At 37.7% G+C, this 16,333-nt stretch overlaps 2 protein-coding genes across 2 annotated transcripts; both read right to left on the bottom strand.

Annotated features, from left to right (window-relative positions):
• Positions 1–3,385: 3,385 nt before the first annotated feature.
• On the bottom strand, positions 3,386–6,806 carry LOC147872485 (uncharacterized). Its single transcript, XM_087356769.1, has 3 exons — positions 6,706–6,806; positions 4,044–5,639; positions 3,386–3,406 (listed from the first exon to the last, which is right to left on the bottom strand). Exons 2-3 carry the CDS (start codon positions 5,607–5,609, stop codon positions 3,386–3,388), a joined length of 1,587 nt encoding a protein of 528 aa, XP_087212895.1. The 5' UTR covers positions 5,610–5,639; positions 6,706–6,806.
• Positions 6,807–10,431: 3,625 nt separating this feature from the next.
• LOC147872484 (uncharacterized) lies at positions 10,432–12,874 on the bottom strand. The gene has a single exon (XM_087356473.1). The coding sequence runs from the start codon at positions 12,845–12,847 to the stop codon at positions 10,865–10,867; it is 1,983 nt and encodes a 660-aa protein (XP_087212599.1). The 5' UTR covers positions 12,848–12,874; the 3' UTR covers positions 10,432–10,864.
• Between the last annotated feature and the right edge of the window lie 3,459 nt (positions 12,875–16,333).

The following is a 16,333-nucleotide window of genomic DNA, read 5'->3' as shown; positions in this document are numbered from 1 at the left end:
CGTCACAGTTCCAGGTCTTTGTGATCTGTTAAATTAATTTGTGAAACGTGTACGTAGGTAGAAGTTGAATATTAAACAGTTTTGATGAAAGAAAATCTGGTGACAGCGAGACATTGAACCGCTTTTGTCTGGGGAGGTGTGTTACCGTGCAATGATAAGATCGTTAATTAAACGCTGTTGTTTACTTTGGTTGCGTGTTACTTGTGTAGTTGATTACGGGACTAGGTCTTACAGGGCATTTTAAGAAAGAATCTCTACGTCTTCAAAGGCAGACAAGATGTGCTAATGACGGAACTGATGTAGTGTGTCGTCTGGATCGTCGAGCGTTGAAAGTTTGCATGTGGACATGAATGTTTCGGAGGACCATAGCGCTTACTTCTTTAGGATGGAAAAGAATTTTGCATTTCGCCCTCTTTGCAAGGCGGACATCTTATGTAAGGTTCTGTCCTATTTGTAACCTGTTGGCTTAATGTTTCATATATGCCGATTTTCATGAGCTGTTAAATTAAAACCTTGAAAAGAATTCATGGATTTATTTATCTGACTGTGAAATGTATCTGTAAAATAAGCACGTGTTTTTAGGTAGCTTCGTTCGGCTATCGTTTGTTATTAAGTGTTTTTGTGCGTTATTGAATACTTATTAATATGTTTGTTATAAGACCCATTGCCATGTCAACGCAGTTGAGTTTCTTTGCACCGTATGGGATAGTATTCTTCACTATGTGATCATTCATTGCCTGTTTTATAACATGTCTTGCGATACAAGACAGAAAACAGATGTTTGCGTGACAACACTTGATTTTGGTGTTTCTGTGCTGCTTTTTTTATATTTAAATGAGAATATATTCTTTTTGGAATAAGAATTTCCCTTCCCTCTTGGCGGGCTATTTTCTGCGTTGTTTTATAATTAAATAGAACGTAAACAGCATATTTTTTTGCTGATTATATCGTGGGTTTCAATGTTATCTCAAGTTAATGTTTCTTAAGTTGCCGTAATGAAACGGAATCACAACATTATGTATAGAAATTAAAGGCTGATGAACATTCGGTTGTTAAATTCTAACGAAGATAGTTATGTATTTACGACAGTTCGTACAACGTAGCTTCGGAATTTTGCGTCTGTGAAGTTTGTAATTTTTACTATTCTCAAATGTCAGGCGTGTCTATAATAATAAAGTCTTCTCGGGCTATCAGCCGTGTTAGATGATGAGAAGACTTTATTAATGAAAGCCGTCTTGAAAGCTTCACTTCATATGTGTCTATAATAGTTTATCATTGGAAGGAAATAAATACAATTTGGATTTAGTATAGTCGCGAATTTTATTTTATCCATTGTACAGAAAGGATACCCCGACGCACGTTGTAATATTTTTGAAGATCTTGTACGACTTCATGTTTGACGAGATTAAGTAGCGTCCATCCCGCAAAGATCTTTTTTTTTTAAATGTGTTAATTCTTCGATGTGAATGGGAGTTGCTTCGTTTGGTTTCTTTCTCTTTTGCTTTTATTTTCAATGCCCACCAGAAGTCCTGAGGAGCGCCAATGCGATACCACCGTAGCCATTGGGATCTACTAGGTCTGACGTCAAAACACACGTGCTTATATATATATATATGTGTTGGTGTGAAAGATTTCCCTTGGGCCAATCGCGCAATGCCATGGAATCGCATAAGTTTCGTGAATGTAAAACTTAATTATCTCCCAACTTGCACATACATTTTGGTGAGTGGGCAGCATCCAACGTCATTTGTTTGAATTTTCAACTTTTTATGAAACTTGGTACGAGCAACATGTCCTGAGACACCATCTCATAACTGTACAATTATAAACACCTATGATGAATACGAACATGGCGGCCGTGCGAAAATGTGATGTGGTACTGTGGGAAACGACACTGTATCTGGCCATACTTTCCTTTTAGTGATATCCTGCGCCATCTGCAGTTTACATGATCATTCTGACTGTAGGTAAATTTATTTTCTCCAGCAGAGGGGATGATAAATTCTAAGAACAAAAATTTGGAACGTGAAAACTTTATTGTGCATCGCTGTAGTGCTGGTGTAAGTCAGCACGCGATAATATTAAATAGTAGTGAATGTAATACAAACCGAAGTAATGGAAGATTTTTATTAAATAAAAGTACTAACTTTAAACGTACATCTTACTTCAATTTTATCACGCTATTTAATTATCTCTGTCAATTTAATTAAATTATTGTAGTTATGTAGTTTATCCACTGGTGTTAACGTCGTGTCTCACTGCTGAAAATCATTATTTAAATATTATTAATGATGATTATAAATTATTACATTAAATTCAAGTTTTGCGAAGTGAATTTAAAGCAGCGAAGTTCTTGATGATAAAAATACAGTGCAACAGAAATTTAGAAAGGAAAGCAGAGAGCAATTTAAACTTTAAGTACGGATTTTTCTAATGTGTGGACAGCTGGTCTGTTCCCTGGAAAGCCTTTTTCGAAATAATTTCGCAAAGAAATACGGCGAGGCTGAAACCTTGACCTAATATCAACATACCAAAAGCTGCACTCAAGTGGACACAAAGCACATGTTAATGTTGTTATCCGGAACTTATATCTTACTCCGTAAGAGACTCAACATAATTAATTCTGACCAGTATCTGTCGACGATAACGCCCTCCAACCAACGTCTGATTAGTGTGTTGAGCCGATATAAGAACGAGCTTCCTTTATGCACAAGTGCAGCGTAGCTTACATGAAGTATTGGAGCTCAAAACGAGCATGAGGAGTTCTTGCGGCAGAATGTTGTCTGCTTTATGTTTCTTAAAAATGGATTGCGTAGTCTCACATCGATATTGTAGTAAGTACGTAAGATTAACGACACTACAGAAAACTGTACTTTTGGAATTAGTAACTTTTCGTACGTCACAAGTAACGTCCGTTCTTCATTAGTAATACGGGTCCCTGAAAACGTTTATGAAACTTGGTACGAACATGCCCGCAGAGATAATCCCATGTGTGTATCGTCATAATTTCTTGTGATGAATCACAACATAACGAGAGAGCAAAAGTCTGATACGATTATCGCAGACAATATGACACTGTATTTGTTCACGCTTACCTTTTAGTGACATCTTCTACAGTATGATAATTCTGACTGTAGGTTAATTTCTCTGCTCGAGTATTAGGGTTGATGAATTGTAAGAACAATATTTTGGGATGTGAGTAGTTTATTGTGTAAAATTTACTGACATTATAACAAAAATAATGAGGTACGGTACAAGCCAGTAAGCAACATAGTACAAAAACATGCAAACCTAGGTTTAAGTAACTATGGTAAATGGAATTCTTCCTTTAATTTTAATATTATAATTAATTATCTGTAGTTAGAAATATTTTGTAAAATTGGTGTTAAATCGTGTCTGACAGGATCTGCACAATGAGGATATTGGTGTAAAGGCGAAGGTGTAAAGATTTTGGGAGAAATTGAAGTCTGATAATCACACATCATTCAACTTTGTAATTGGCGAGAATTCAAATGTAGTGTGATACATTTTGGCAAAGGTTAAAAACGACTCTGAACCTTAAAATTTCAGTACTTCAGTGTGTGGTGTAATAGAAGTTTTGGTTTTGGTCTGTTTTATTACGCAGTTTATGGATCGGTTGCCTGCAGCACCATTTTGGAGATAATTTCACAAAGAAATATTACGAAACTGAAAGCGTGACCTAATATCAATACACCAAAAGCTGCACTCAAGTGGGAAATAGTGAACACAAAATACATGTCACCATTATGATCGAAATCATTGTTTTCGCCCCGTACGAGAGCCAAATTAGATAATTCGGACCAATATCTGTCGACGAGGCCGCCCTCTAGACATTGTTGGATTCCTATGTTTATCCCCTCCAGAAACGGACTTCCTACGTTTAATAGAGCGGTTCCACTAACATGGAATATGCTTTCGTCTATATAACACACAACTTTACTTTCGTCTTTTATGCCAAACGTATTCACGATGTATTTCACAAAAAGGCCAGCATTCGCCGTCGTTAAATCACGACGACTCACTAGTCGCTTAATGCATTTTTCCATGTCATCGCAATCGACTCTGCGTGATTCGGGAAACCTGTAATATTCCTGATACCCCACTGCCAATACACTTAACTCAACAGCTGTATTCGTTCCAAAAACTAAATCTGTTTCAAGAAGATCATCGATTGTTCTTAATCGTTTCTGGTGACCCGGTTCAACCAGATACGAAACGAAGAATGCTTGAAAAACAGTGATGATAGCAAAGCAATAGAACACGTACAGGAGGAAGAAAATCCTCTGTTTCCAGGTGTCGGGATTTCTTGTCACAGACACTCCCATTAAAATAGCCCACGCATTATAGAATGACAGGGACAGACTTGTGGTGGTGTGAACTGGTCGACGTGCAAAATGTTCTGTACTCCAAAACACTGCACCGGTGAGTATGAGCACAAGAATTAATGTCAGCCAAACGGGAATTGTGAACGTCGACATTATCTTATCCATCCTGTGGACTCGTGCAGGACATGGAAAGCAAATAGTGAAATCCACAGTAACATACGGTGTTGTATAAATCAACCCTGGGAGGAGTACGAAAGGTGCCAGTGGAATAGTGCCAATGGTTATATCAGATGATCCTCTCATCATAGTGTTTATTTCTGTAATGAATAACTCTAAGGAACTGCCGAATGCTGGCTGAAGAAAATTAATCGTAAGGTTCATCTTCTCAGCCGATATGCGGTAGAACTCAACAGTAAATCCACTCATATTGTATCTTGTGTTACCGTCTTTGTCTGTGTAATTCGCTGTCATAATCAGGAAAGGTGGAAATCCAAAGGACGTCACTGTAATAGGACATCCCATGAAGTTTTTGGGAATTTTTAAGGGAAAGAGGTCCACGTTCGCGGAGAAACTTCCATCGTTTTCAGTTGTCCATTGGTCAATCAAGACGACGTCTTTTACTTTGCCACAGTTTCCTCCTTGAAAGGGAAACCAAGTGTACAGATCTAAGATTCTGCTTTCAACAGCTTTGTCGTAAGTTTGACCTTGAGAAATAAATGATCTGGAATTCGGTATAATTATGACCACGTTGACAATGAAGCTGACTTTCCACATTATCTCAAAAACGTGACGAGTGAGTGACATGAGAGGTTCAGTGTCATCGCCGGTCATCACGATTACAAGGAACCTACCCCAAGGATTCCATGCACCACTGGACTTCATGAGCTCCAACTGCGCCTCCATGCTTTCATAGATAGTATCTTCTTTCTGAGACCACGCGAATATAATATAACTGTGATGGAGTGTTGATTCTTCTTCGTTTTGGTCCGTTTCTTCTGATGTAAACATTAGAACAGGCCACTTTGCTTGTTGATTGATTCTTATTAGGACGCCGTTGATCATCTGTGCGTTGTCGACGATCAGTGATGTGTTTGTGGCTTCAAGTTCATCGGTTGGTACTGAGACGTAGAGAGGTCGCCCCTGAGTGAAGTGTCTGAGTGCTATCGTCTCCACACATGTGGCTAAGTGGTGATGCACTGTAGTGTACGTCAAATGGAGAGGTGACCCCAGGGCTCCGCATATCAGCATTAGCAGGATCTTCATGTTTTCTGTCTTGTTGACAGCGGTATTATTCTGTGAACAAATGATACTTTTATAAGATATTGTAGATGCGTCATATTGTGATTTATTTAAATAGTATTAAAAATATATTAAAATTAGCCGTCAATCACAATATAATATAATCAAAAGAAAAACGAAAACTAAAAAACATTAAAAATCACTAAAAAATAAGTAATTCAGTGAAAAGTTTATATACATAACACCAGATGATGGCTATATATAGCCGAAACATGTCGTGTATATTCCACATGTAAATCGAGTACTCGATAGGGAACGTAAAATGATAGTTTAATCCTTTAATTATATTATATTGTGATTGACGGCTAATTTTAATATATTTTTAATACTATTTAAATGATACTTTGTTAAAATTTGAAATTCACTTCTGTGTTGTATACTTAGGTAGTCATGTAACATTCTTTAACCGTGTTAAAGTGGCCTTAGAACTTAGATCGTTTTACAGCGATACACAGGCACACGGCTCAGAACACAGACATACGTACACACACCAAGCTGCGATGACATCTTAACTTTTTAAACAAAAGATAGGAATATGTAATTGTCCCTGTGCAAAGTCTTCGAACGTTTATTCGAGAGTGGCGATGGTAACAATGGACCAAAACATGTAGTTCGTGGTGATAATGTGTGAAGTGTGTTAAGGCGACTGAGAGGAATCAACACGTGTTTTTCCTTCTTCACTGAAAATGTGTTGATAAGCGTCGAAAGATGATAGTACAATTGTTGATTTGCAGATTGTATTTGTCGTCCTGTTTGCGAAATCACGCCATGTTCAGAAGAGAAAGAACTGGTTTAAATTTCTAATCATTTACATTTCTCTCGACATTCACTGAAGTTCAGCGAGTGGTGAATGTCGGGGCCGGATGAATCGTGTGATTTCTGGCCGTTGAATTAATTTGTATCTGATTGTTTGTCGTTTGGATTTATCATTTGTCTGATTGATATTAACATCGTATCTCACTTTGATTGAAGTTCCGCTTTGATTGAGTTGTAAGCATCTAAAATCGATTGCAGAGCTAATATTCACGTGAGGTAAAAATTAGCAACAACCACTACTTACCCAGAACTATCGCACTGTAAGTAATACTGGCCGAAACTAATTGAAACCGCCGACCTATAACTGAGGTTTGAGGGAGATACTTGTGTCGCAAGTTACCTTACCTGCGATCGTGTTTGTGAATACATTTCATAATGCCAGCGAGTAAACATTGCGTGTCTGTTTATAGTAGTAAGCCTGTAGGACCGACGGCATGTTAGGCGGTGATGAGGTAAATCATATATAAAAAAAGACATTCAATTCCTTGTCGTAAGGGCAGTTATAAAATTCAGTGGATCGTTCATTTGATTTACAAGGCTAATTGAAAACGAGGGAGTCTTCATTTTTATCGTTCATTATGAAATGGCATGAACTGAACGAAAAATTACAAAGCGAAAATGAATACGAAACGGTTTCTTGTGATGTCTATAAGTACAAAATTTTCATTTTCAAAATAATTCGATTAATAATATTAATCCATTCCTTCAGGTTTCCTGAATTGAATGTTCTACGTATTTCTCATTTTCCCCATTCGCCTTAAAACCTGCCATGGAACAATTTCGTCACAGTTCCAGGTCTTTGTGATCTGTTAAATTAATTTGTGAAACGTGTACGTAGGTAGAAGTTGAATATTAAACAGTTTTGATGAAAGAAAATCTGGTGACAGCGAGACATTGAACCGCTTTTGTCTGGGGAGGTGTGTTACCGTGCAATGATAAGATCGTTAATTAAACGCTGTTGTTTACTTTGGTTGCGTGTTACTTGTGTAGTTGATTACGGGACTAGGTCTTACAGGGCATTTTAAGAAAGAATCTCTACGTCTTCAAAGGCAGACAAGATGTGCTAATGACGGAACTGATGTAGTGTGTCGTCTGCGTCGTCGAGCGTTGAAAGTTTGCATGTGGACATGAATGTTTCGGAGGACCATAGCGCTTACTTCTTTAGGATGGAAAATAATTTTGCATTTCGCCCTCTTTGCAAGGCGGACATCTTATGTAAGGTTCTGTCCTATTTGTAACCTGTTGGCTTAATGTTTCATATATGCCGATTTTCATGAGCTGTTAAATTAAAACCTTGAAAAGAATTCATGGATTTATTTATCTGACTGTGAAATGTATCTGTAAAATAAGCACGTGTTTTTAGGTAGCTTCGTTCGGCTATCGTTTGTTATTAAGTGTTTTTGTGCGTTATTGAATACTTATTAATATGTTTGTTATAAGACCCATTGCCATGTCAACGCAGTTGAGTTTCTTTGCACCGTATGGGATAGTATTCTTCACTATGTGATCATTCATTGCCTGTTTTATAACATGTCTTGCGATACAAGACAGAAAACAGATGTTTGCGTGACAACACTTGATTTTGGTGTTTCTGTGCTGCTTTTTTTATATTTAAATGAGAATATATTCTTTTTGGAATAAGAATTTCCCTTCCCTCTTGGCGGGCTATTTTCTGCGTTGTTTTATAATTAAATAGAACGTAAACAGCATATTTTTTTGCTGATTATATCGTGGGTTTCAATGTTATCTCAAGTTAATGTTTCTTAAGTTGCCGTAATGAAACGGAATCACAACATTATGTATAGAAATTAAAGGCTGATGAACATTCGGTTGTTAAATTCTAACGAAGATAGTTATGTATTTACGACAGTTCGTACAACGTAGCTTCGGAATTTTGCGTCTGTGAAGTTTGTAATTTTTACTATTCTCAAATGTCAGGCGTGTCTATAATAATAAAGTCTTCTCGGGCTATCAGCCGTGTTAGATGATGAGAAGACTTTATTAATGAAAGCCGTCTTGAAAGCTTCACTTCATATGTGTCTATAATAGTTTATCATTGGAAGGAAATAAATACAATTTGGATTTAGTATAGTCGCGAATTTTATTTTATCCATTGTACAGAAAGGATACCCCGACGCACGTTGTAATATTTTTGAAGATCTTGTACGACTTCATGTTTGACGAGATTAAGTAGCGTCCATCCCGCAAAGATCTTTTTTTTTTAAATGTGTTAATTCTTCGATGTGAATGGGAGTTGCTTCGTTTGGTTTCTTTCTCTTTTGCTTTTATTTTCAATGCCCACCAGAAGTCCTGAGGAGCGCCAATGCGATACCACCGTAGCCATTGGGATCTACTAGGTCTGACGTCAAAACACACGTGCTTATATATATATGTGTTGGTGTGAAAGATTTCCCTTGGGCCAATCGCGCAATGCCATGGAATCGCATAAGTTTCGTGAATGTAAAACTTAATTATCTCCCAACTTGCACATACATTTTGGTGAGTGGGCAGCATCCAACGTCATTTGTTTGAATTTTCAACTTTTTATGAAACTTGGTACGAGCAACAAGTCCTGAGACACCATCTCATAACTGTACAATTATAAACACCTATGATGAATACGAACATGGCGGCCGTGCGAAAATGTGATGTGGTACTGTGGGAAACGACACTGTATCTGGCCATACTTTCCTTTTAGTGATATCCTGCGCCATCTGCAGTTTACATGATCATTCTGACTGTAGGTAAATTTATTTTCTCCAGCAGAGGGGATGATAAATTCTAAGAACAAAAATTTGGAACGTGAAAACTTTATTGTGCATCGCTGTAGTGCTGGTGTAAGTCAGCACGCGATAATATTAAATAGTAGTGAATGTAATACAAACCGAAGTAATGGAAGATTTTTATTAAATAAAAGTACTAACTTTAAACGTACATCTTACTTCAATTTTATCACGCTATTTAATTATCTCTGTCAATTTAATTAAATTATTGTAGTTATGTAGTTTATCCACTGGTGTTAACGTCGTGTCTCACTGCTGAAAATCATTATTTAAATATTATTAATGATGATTATAAATTATTACATTAAATTCAAGTTTTGCGAAGTGAATTTAAAGCAGCGAAGTTCTTGATGATAAAAATACAGTGCAACAGAAATTTAGAAAGGAAAGCAGAGAGCAATTTAAACTTTAAGTACGGATTTTTCTAATGTGTGGACAGCTGGTCTGTTCCCTGGAAAGCCTTTTTCGAAATAATTTCGCAAAGAAATACGGCGAGGCTGAAACCTTGACCTAATATCAACATACCAAAAGCTGCACTCAAGTGGACACAAAGCACATGTTAATGTTGTTATCCGGAACTTATATCTTACTCCGTAAGAGACCCAACATAATTAATTCTGACCAGTATCTGTCGACGATAACGCCCTCCAACCAACGTCTAATTAGTGTGTTGAGCCGATATAAGAACGAGCTTTCTTTATGCACAAGTGCAGCGTAGCTTACATGAAGTATTGGAGCTCAAAACGAGCATGAGGAGTTCTTGCGGCAGAATGTTGTCTGCTTTATGTTTCTTAAAAATGGATTGCGTAGTCTCACATCGATATTGTAGTAAGTACGTAAGATTAACGACACTACAGAAAACTGTACTTTTGGAATTAGTAACTTTTCGTACGTCACAAGTAACGTCCGTTCTTCATTAGTAATACGGGTCCCTGAAAACGTTTATGAAACTTGGTACGAACATGCCCGCAGAGATAATCCCATGTGTGTATCGTCATAATTTCTTGTGATGAATCACAACATAACGAGAGAGCAAAAGTCTGATACGATTATCGCAGACAATATGACACTGTATTTGTTCACGCTTACCTTTTAGTGACATCTTCTACAGTATGATAATTCTGACTGTAGGTTAATTTCTCTGCTCGAGTATTAGGGTTGATGAATTGTAAGAACAATATTTTGGGATGTGAGTAGTTTATTGTGTAAAATTTACTGACATTATAACAAAAATAATGAGGTACGGTACAAGCCAGTAAGCAACATAGTACAAAAACATGCAAACCTAGGTTTAAGTAACTATGGTAAATGGAATTCTTCCTTTAATTTTAATATTATAATTAATTATCTGTAGTTAGAAATATTTTGTAAAATTGGTGTTAAATCGTGTCTGACAGGATCTGCACAATGAGGATATTGGTGTAAAGGCGAAGGTGTAAAGATTTTGGGAGAAATTGAAGTCTGATAATCACACATCATTCAACTTTGTAATTGGCGAGAATTCAAATGTAGTGTGATACATTTTGGCAAAGGTTAAAAACGACTCTGAACCTTAAAATTTCAGTACTTCAGTGTGTGGTGTAATAGAAGTTTTGGTTTTGGTCTGTTTTATTACGCAGTTTATGGATCGGTTGCCTGCAGCACCATTTTGGAGATAATTTCACAAAGAAATATTACGAAACTGAAAGCGTGACCTAATATCAATACACCAAAAGCTGCACTCAAGTGGGAAATAGTGAACACAAAATACATGTCACCATTATGATCGAAATCATTGTTTTCGCCCCGTACGAGAGCCAAATTAGATAATTCGGACCAATATCTGTCGACGAGGCCGCCCTCTAGACATTGTTGGATTCCTATGTTTATCCCCTCCAGAAACGGACTTCCTACGTTTAATAGAGCGGTTCCACTAACATGGAATATGCTTTCGTCTATATAACACACAACTTTACTTTCGTCTTTTATGCCAAACGTATTCACGATGTATTTCACAAAAAGGCCAGCATTCGCCGTCGTTAAATCACGACGACTCACTAGTCGCTTAATGCATTTTTCCATGTCATCGCAATCGACTCTGCGTGATTCGGGAAACCTGTAATATTCCTGATACCCCACTGCCGATACACCTAACTCAACAGCTGTATTCGTTCCAAAAACTAAATCTGTTTCAAGAAGATCATCGATGGTTCTTAATCGTTTCTGGTGACCTGGTTCAACCAGATACGAAACGAAGAATGCTTGAAAAACAGTGATGATAGCAAAGCAATAGAACACGTACAGGAGGAAGAAAATCCTCTGTTTCCAGGTGTCGGGATTTCTTGTCACAGACACTCCCATTAAAATAGCCCACGCATTATAGAATGACAGGGACAGACTTGTGGTGGTGTGAACTGATCGACGTGCAAAATGTTCTGTACTCCAAAACACTGCACCGGTGAGTATGAGCACAAGAATTAATGTCAGCCAAACGGGAATTGTGAACGTCGATATTATCTTATCCATCCTGTGGACTCGTGCAGGACATGGAAAGCAAATAGTGAAATCCACAGTAACAAACGGTGTTGTATAAATCAACCCTGGGAGGAGTATGAAAGGTGCCAGTGGAATAACACCAATGGTTATATCAGATAATCTTTCCATCATAGTGGTTACTTCTGTAATGTATAACTCTATGGAACTGCCGAATGATGGCCTAAGAAAATTAATCGTAAGGTTCATCTTCTCAGCCGATATGCGGTAGAACTCAACAACAAATCCGCTCATATTGTATCTCGTGTTACCGTCTTTGTCTGTGTAATTCGCTGTCATAATCAGGAAAGGTGGAAATCCAACGGACGTCACTGTAATAGGACATCCCATGAAGTTTTTGGGAATTTTTAAGGGAAAGAGGTCCACGTTCGCGGAGAAACTTCCATCGTTTTCAGTTGTCCATTGGTCAATCAAGACGACGTCTTTTACTTTGCCACAGTTTCCTCCTTGAAAGGGAAACCAAGTGTACAGATCTAAGATTCTGCTTTCAACAGCTTTGTCGTAAGTTTGACCTTGAGAAATAAATGATCTGGAATTCGGTATAATTATGACCACGTTGACAATGAAGCTGACTTTCCACATTATCTCAAAAACGTGACGAGTGAGTGACATGAGAGGTTCAGTGTCATCGCCGGTCATCACGATTACAAGGAACCTACCCCAAGGATTCCATGCACCACTGGACTTCATGAGCTCCAACTGCGCCTCCATGCTTTCATAGATAGTATCTTCTTTCTGAGACCACGCGAATATAATATAACTGTGATGGAGTGTTGATTCTTCTTCGTTTTGGTCCGTTTCTTCTGATGTAAACATTAGAACAGGCCACTTTGCTTGTTGATTGATTCTCATTAGGACGCCGTTGATCATCTGTGCGTTGTCGACGATCAGTGATGTGTTTGTGGCTTCAAGTTCATCGGTTGGTACTGAGACGTAGAGAGGTCGCCCCTGAGTGAAGTGTCTGAGTGCTATCGTCTCCACACATGTGGCTAAGTGGTGATGCACTGTAGTGTACGTCAAATGGAGAGGTGACCCCAGGGCTCCGCATATCAGCATTAGCAGGATCTTCATGTTTTCTGTCTTGTTGACAGCGGTATTATTCTGTGAACAAATGATACTTTTATAAGATATTGTAGATGCGTCATATTGTGATTTATTTAAATAGTATTAAAAATATATTAAAATTAGCCGTCAATCGCAATATAATATAATCAAAAGAAAACTGAAAACTGAAAAACATTAAAAATCAATAAAAAATAAGTAATTCAGTGAAAAATTTATATACATAACACCAGATGATGGCTATATATAGCCGAAACATGTCGTGTATATTCCACATGTAAATCGAATACTCGATAGGGAACGTAAAATGATAGTTTAATCTTTTAATTATATTATATTGTGATTGACGGCTAATTTTAATATATTTTTAATACTATTTAAATGATACTTTGTTAAAATTTGAAATTCACTTCTGTGTTGTATACTTAGGTAGTCATGTAACATTCTTTAACCGTGTTAAAGTGGCCTTAGAACTTAGATCGTTTTACAGCGATACACAGGCACACGGCTCAGAACACAGACATACGTACACACACCAAGCTGCGATGACATCTTAACTTTTTAAACAAAAGATAGGAATATGTAATTGTCCCTGTGCAAAGTCTTCGAACGTTTATTCGAGAGTGGCGATGGTAACAATGGACCAAAACATGTAGTTCGTGGTGATAATGTGTGAAGTGTGTTAAGGCGACTGAGAGGAATCAACACGTGTTTTTCCTTCTTCACTGAAAATGTGTTGATAAGCGTCGAAAGATGATAGTACAATTGTTGATTTGCAGATTGTATTTGTCGTCCTGTTTGCGAAATCACGCCATGTTCAGAAGAGAAAGAACTGGTTTAAATTTCTAATCATTTACATTTCTCTCGACATTCACTGAAGTTCAGCGAGTGATGAATGTCTGGGGCGGATGAATCGTGTGAATTTCTGGCCGTTGAATTTGATTGTTTGTCGTTTGGATTTATCATTTGTCTGATTGATATTAACATCGTATCTCACTTTGATTGAAGTTCCGCTTTGATTGAATTGTAAGCATCTAAAATCGATTGCAGAGCTAATATTCACGTGAGGTAAAAATTAGCAACGACCACTACGTACTCAGAACTATTGCACTGTAAGTAATACTGGCCGAAACTAATTGAAACCGCCGACCTATAACTGAGGTTTGAGGGAGATACTTGTGTCGCAAGTTACCTTACCTGCGATCGTGTTTGTGAATATATTTCATAATGCCAGCGAGTAAACATTGCGTGTCTGTTTATAGTAGTAAGCCTGTAGGACCGACGGCATGTTAGGCGGTGCTTTTGCTTTTGCTTTTGCCCCCCCCCCTTTTTTTTTTTTTGTGTAATTCTTGGATGTGATTGGGAGTTGCTTCGTTTGGTTTCTTTCTCTTTTGCTGTTATTTTCAATGCCCACCAGAAGTCCTGAGGAGCGCCAATGCGATACCACCGTAGCGATTGGCATGTACTAGGTCTGACGTCAAAACACACGTGCTTATATACGTAAGTGTTAAATGTGAGAGAAAATTTGGAGGGTTGATTATTCATCTATGGTCTGTCTGTTGCTTGGGACTGAGTTAGAGTACTTGAAGTTACGTTTACATAACATCCTCGTCTCATTATAAAACTTTTTATCGCTTATCCGAGAGGGAAAGAAACAATTGATTACCAGGAATTTCTAGTTTCTTTTATGTTGCGTGTTCCTCGAAAAATACTTTTTCATTATCCACATTAGCTGGTACTTAAGTTTTATTCTGCTTACCATCTTTACGGCGGCAAATGTAGCCACTTGTTGCTGTGCTGGTTGCAGTAACTTTACATGGGTAACGAAAGTTTAGGTACGAACTTCATACAAGAGAGTGCCTGATTTAAACTACCACGGCACAGAGTTCACATCGTTCTGTGCGGTGTTGACCAGTTGAAATTTTGTGGTGTGTTTATCGGTAGCTTTGATCAGCTCGGCATTCGATATAATTTTAGTATCTCGCTGCGTGTCAATGTTATCTTATGATCTGACCTTTCATATCGCTTTCAACACTTTAAGCTCCGATGTATGTCGTATTCATAACACACTCTCTTATATTTCCTGTTAACTTTTCCCTGGTTTTGTTTTCCTGTGTCCCAAAAATGCTGCTACAGAATACGAATATCGAAGAATCGGAAATGTTATGATATTTGATTGTATTCCGCTGGATCCAATCATATTTATAATGGAGCTCAAAAAAGCATGAGAAGTACAGGATATAAGGAAAACAGCACAAAGCAAAGTAAGCCCAGGTCTAAATAGTTATAATAAAATACATTTTTATATATTTGTTACTTTAATTTTAACAGGCTACGTGTTTGGTTGTAGTTTCACTAATTTTACTGTGCACAAGTCTGATTCGGTCGCAATGCGTTCCAGGGGTTTCGTCTTGTCTTTCTGCCTCTTTCGAAGGAGCTTTGTTGTGTCCATAAACCAGGCTGGAATGAGTTTCTATATCTCAGTTTAACGAGATAAAAATAAAATAAAATGCATGGAACACAGTGCTCATAAAAAAATCGCTCAGGAGGAAAGTAAGTTTTTGAGATTCCACATGTTTGGCATCTTCAGAAAAGAGGCTGCAATGGATACAGCTGGCCCTTTGTGGAAACATTGGGACGAGGTCTGGAATGTGGCAGAATTTTTGGATTGTCTTCATCACCGATTAGCCGAACACAACCGCGTGATGTCTGTCACAACAGGATTATGAAATTGTCAGGTGAAACTTTGGTAGTTAGTGTACCTATCACAATGTCAGAAATCACCGCATCGTCTAGCCCAAGAGATTTAGCGTTGCTTTAAGGCACACTAGAGCATTGTTTAATTTATAGGCGGAAAAGAGAAGACCATGTGTTTCATACTGGATCATTAACGTCTCTTGTCCTTCTTAACGCTATGTTCGTCTCGCTGTTGTGCAAATTCAGAAGGGATTGGGTGTCCTTCGTCCTACATGTCTTTATGAACTACCCCTGTTCATTCCGTTACAGACTGTTAGATTTTCTGACTAATAGCTAGCAGCCCAGCAGATAAAAATAAAGAATAATCAAATCCTATTTAAGAATTCAGTCCGTACCGCGAAGAAAACACAACACTTCACCATTACAAAGATCGACTGGTTAACGCTGTTTAAGGAAATGATCGCTGTTTACTTTGAGAATCTTATGAAGTCTATTAATACAAAATGAAGAGTTACAGATTGTTAAAGGAGATTGGACACATGTTTACCGCTGGGCGTCAGAGGGTTAATAGAACAGTACAGGGACAAATTATCCTGACCTTGCATGTCAAAGTACAATTTCATGGTGATCGATTGGATCATGGCAGTGTTGTCACGCACGTGGGGAATTTCGATATCGGATATGTAACACGCCGTATCCTGGCACTTACTACGTGCTTATAAAGCAGTCATTTGACAGGGTTACGCTTATTAGCCTGTTGTATCTGATATAAATGTTTCTGGGTAATCTGTTTTAATA

This window comes from Zootermopsis nevadensis, unplaced genomic scaffold (genome assembly GCF_977971745.1).
Source record: "Zootermopsis nevadensis isolate Lab colony 2312 unplaced genomic scaffold, Znev_1.0 Znev_ptg000027l, whole genome shotgun sequence".
NCBI classification, from domain to species: domain Eukaryota; kingdom Metazoa; phylum Arthropoda; class Insecta; order Blattodea; family Termopsidae; genus Zootermopsis; species Zootermopsis nevadensis.
The sequence above is the reverse complement of the archived record's forward strand: the minus strand, read 5'-3'. Positions and strand labels throughout refer to the sequence as shown.

What these genes read in the sequence shown, in the direction of transcription:
- LOC147872485 (XM_087356769.1), bottom strand. Translation starts at nt 5,609, where the DNA reads ATGAAGATCCTGCTAATGCTGATATGCGGAGCCCTGGGGTCACCTCTC. An exon ending in AAAAATGCATTAAGCGACTA is followed by an intron (nt 3,407 to 4,043) that starts GTGAGTCGTCGT and finishes CTCATTGTGCAG; the next exon opens with ATCCTGTCAGACACGATTTA.
- LOC147872484 (XM_087356473.1), bottom strand. Translation starts at nt 12,847, where the DNA reads ATGAAGATCCTGCTAATGCTGATATGCGGAGCCCTGGGGTCACCTCTC.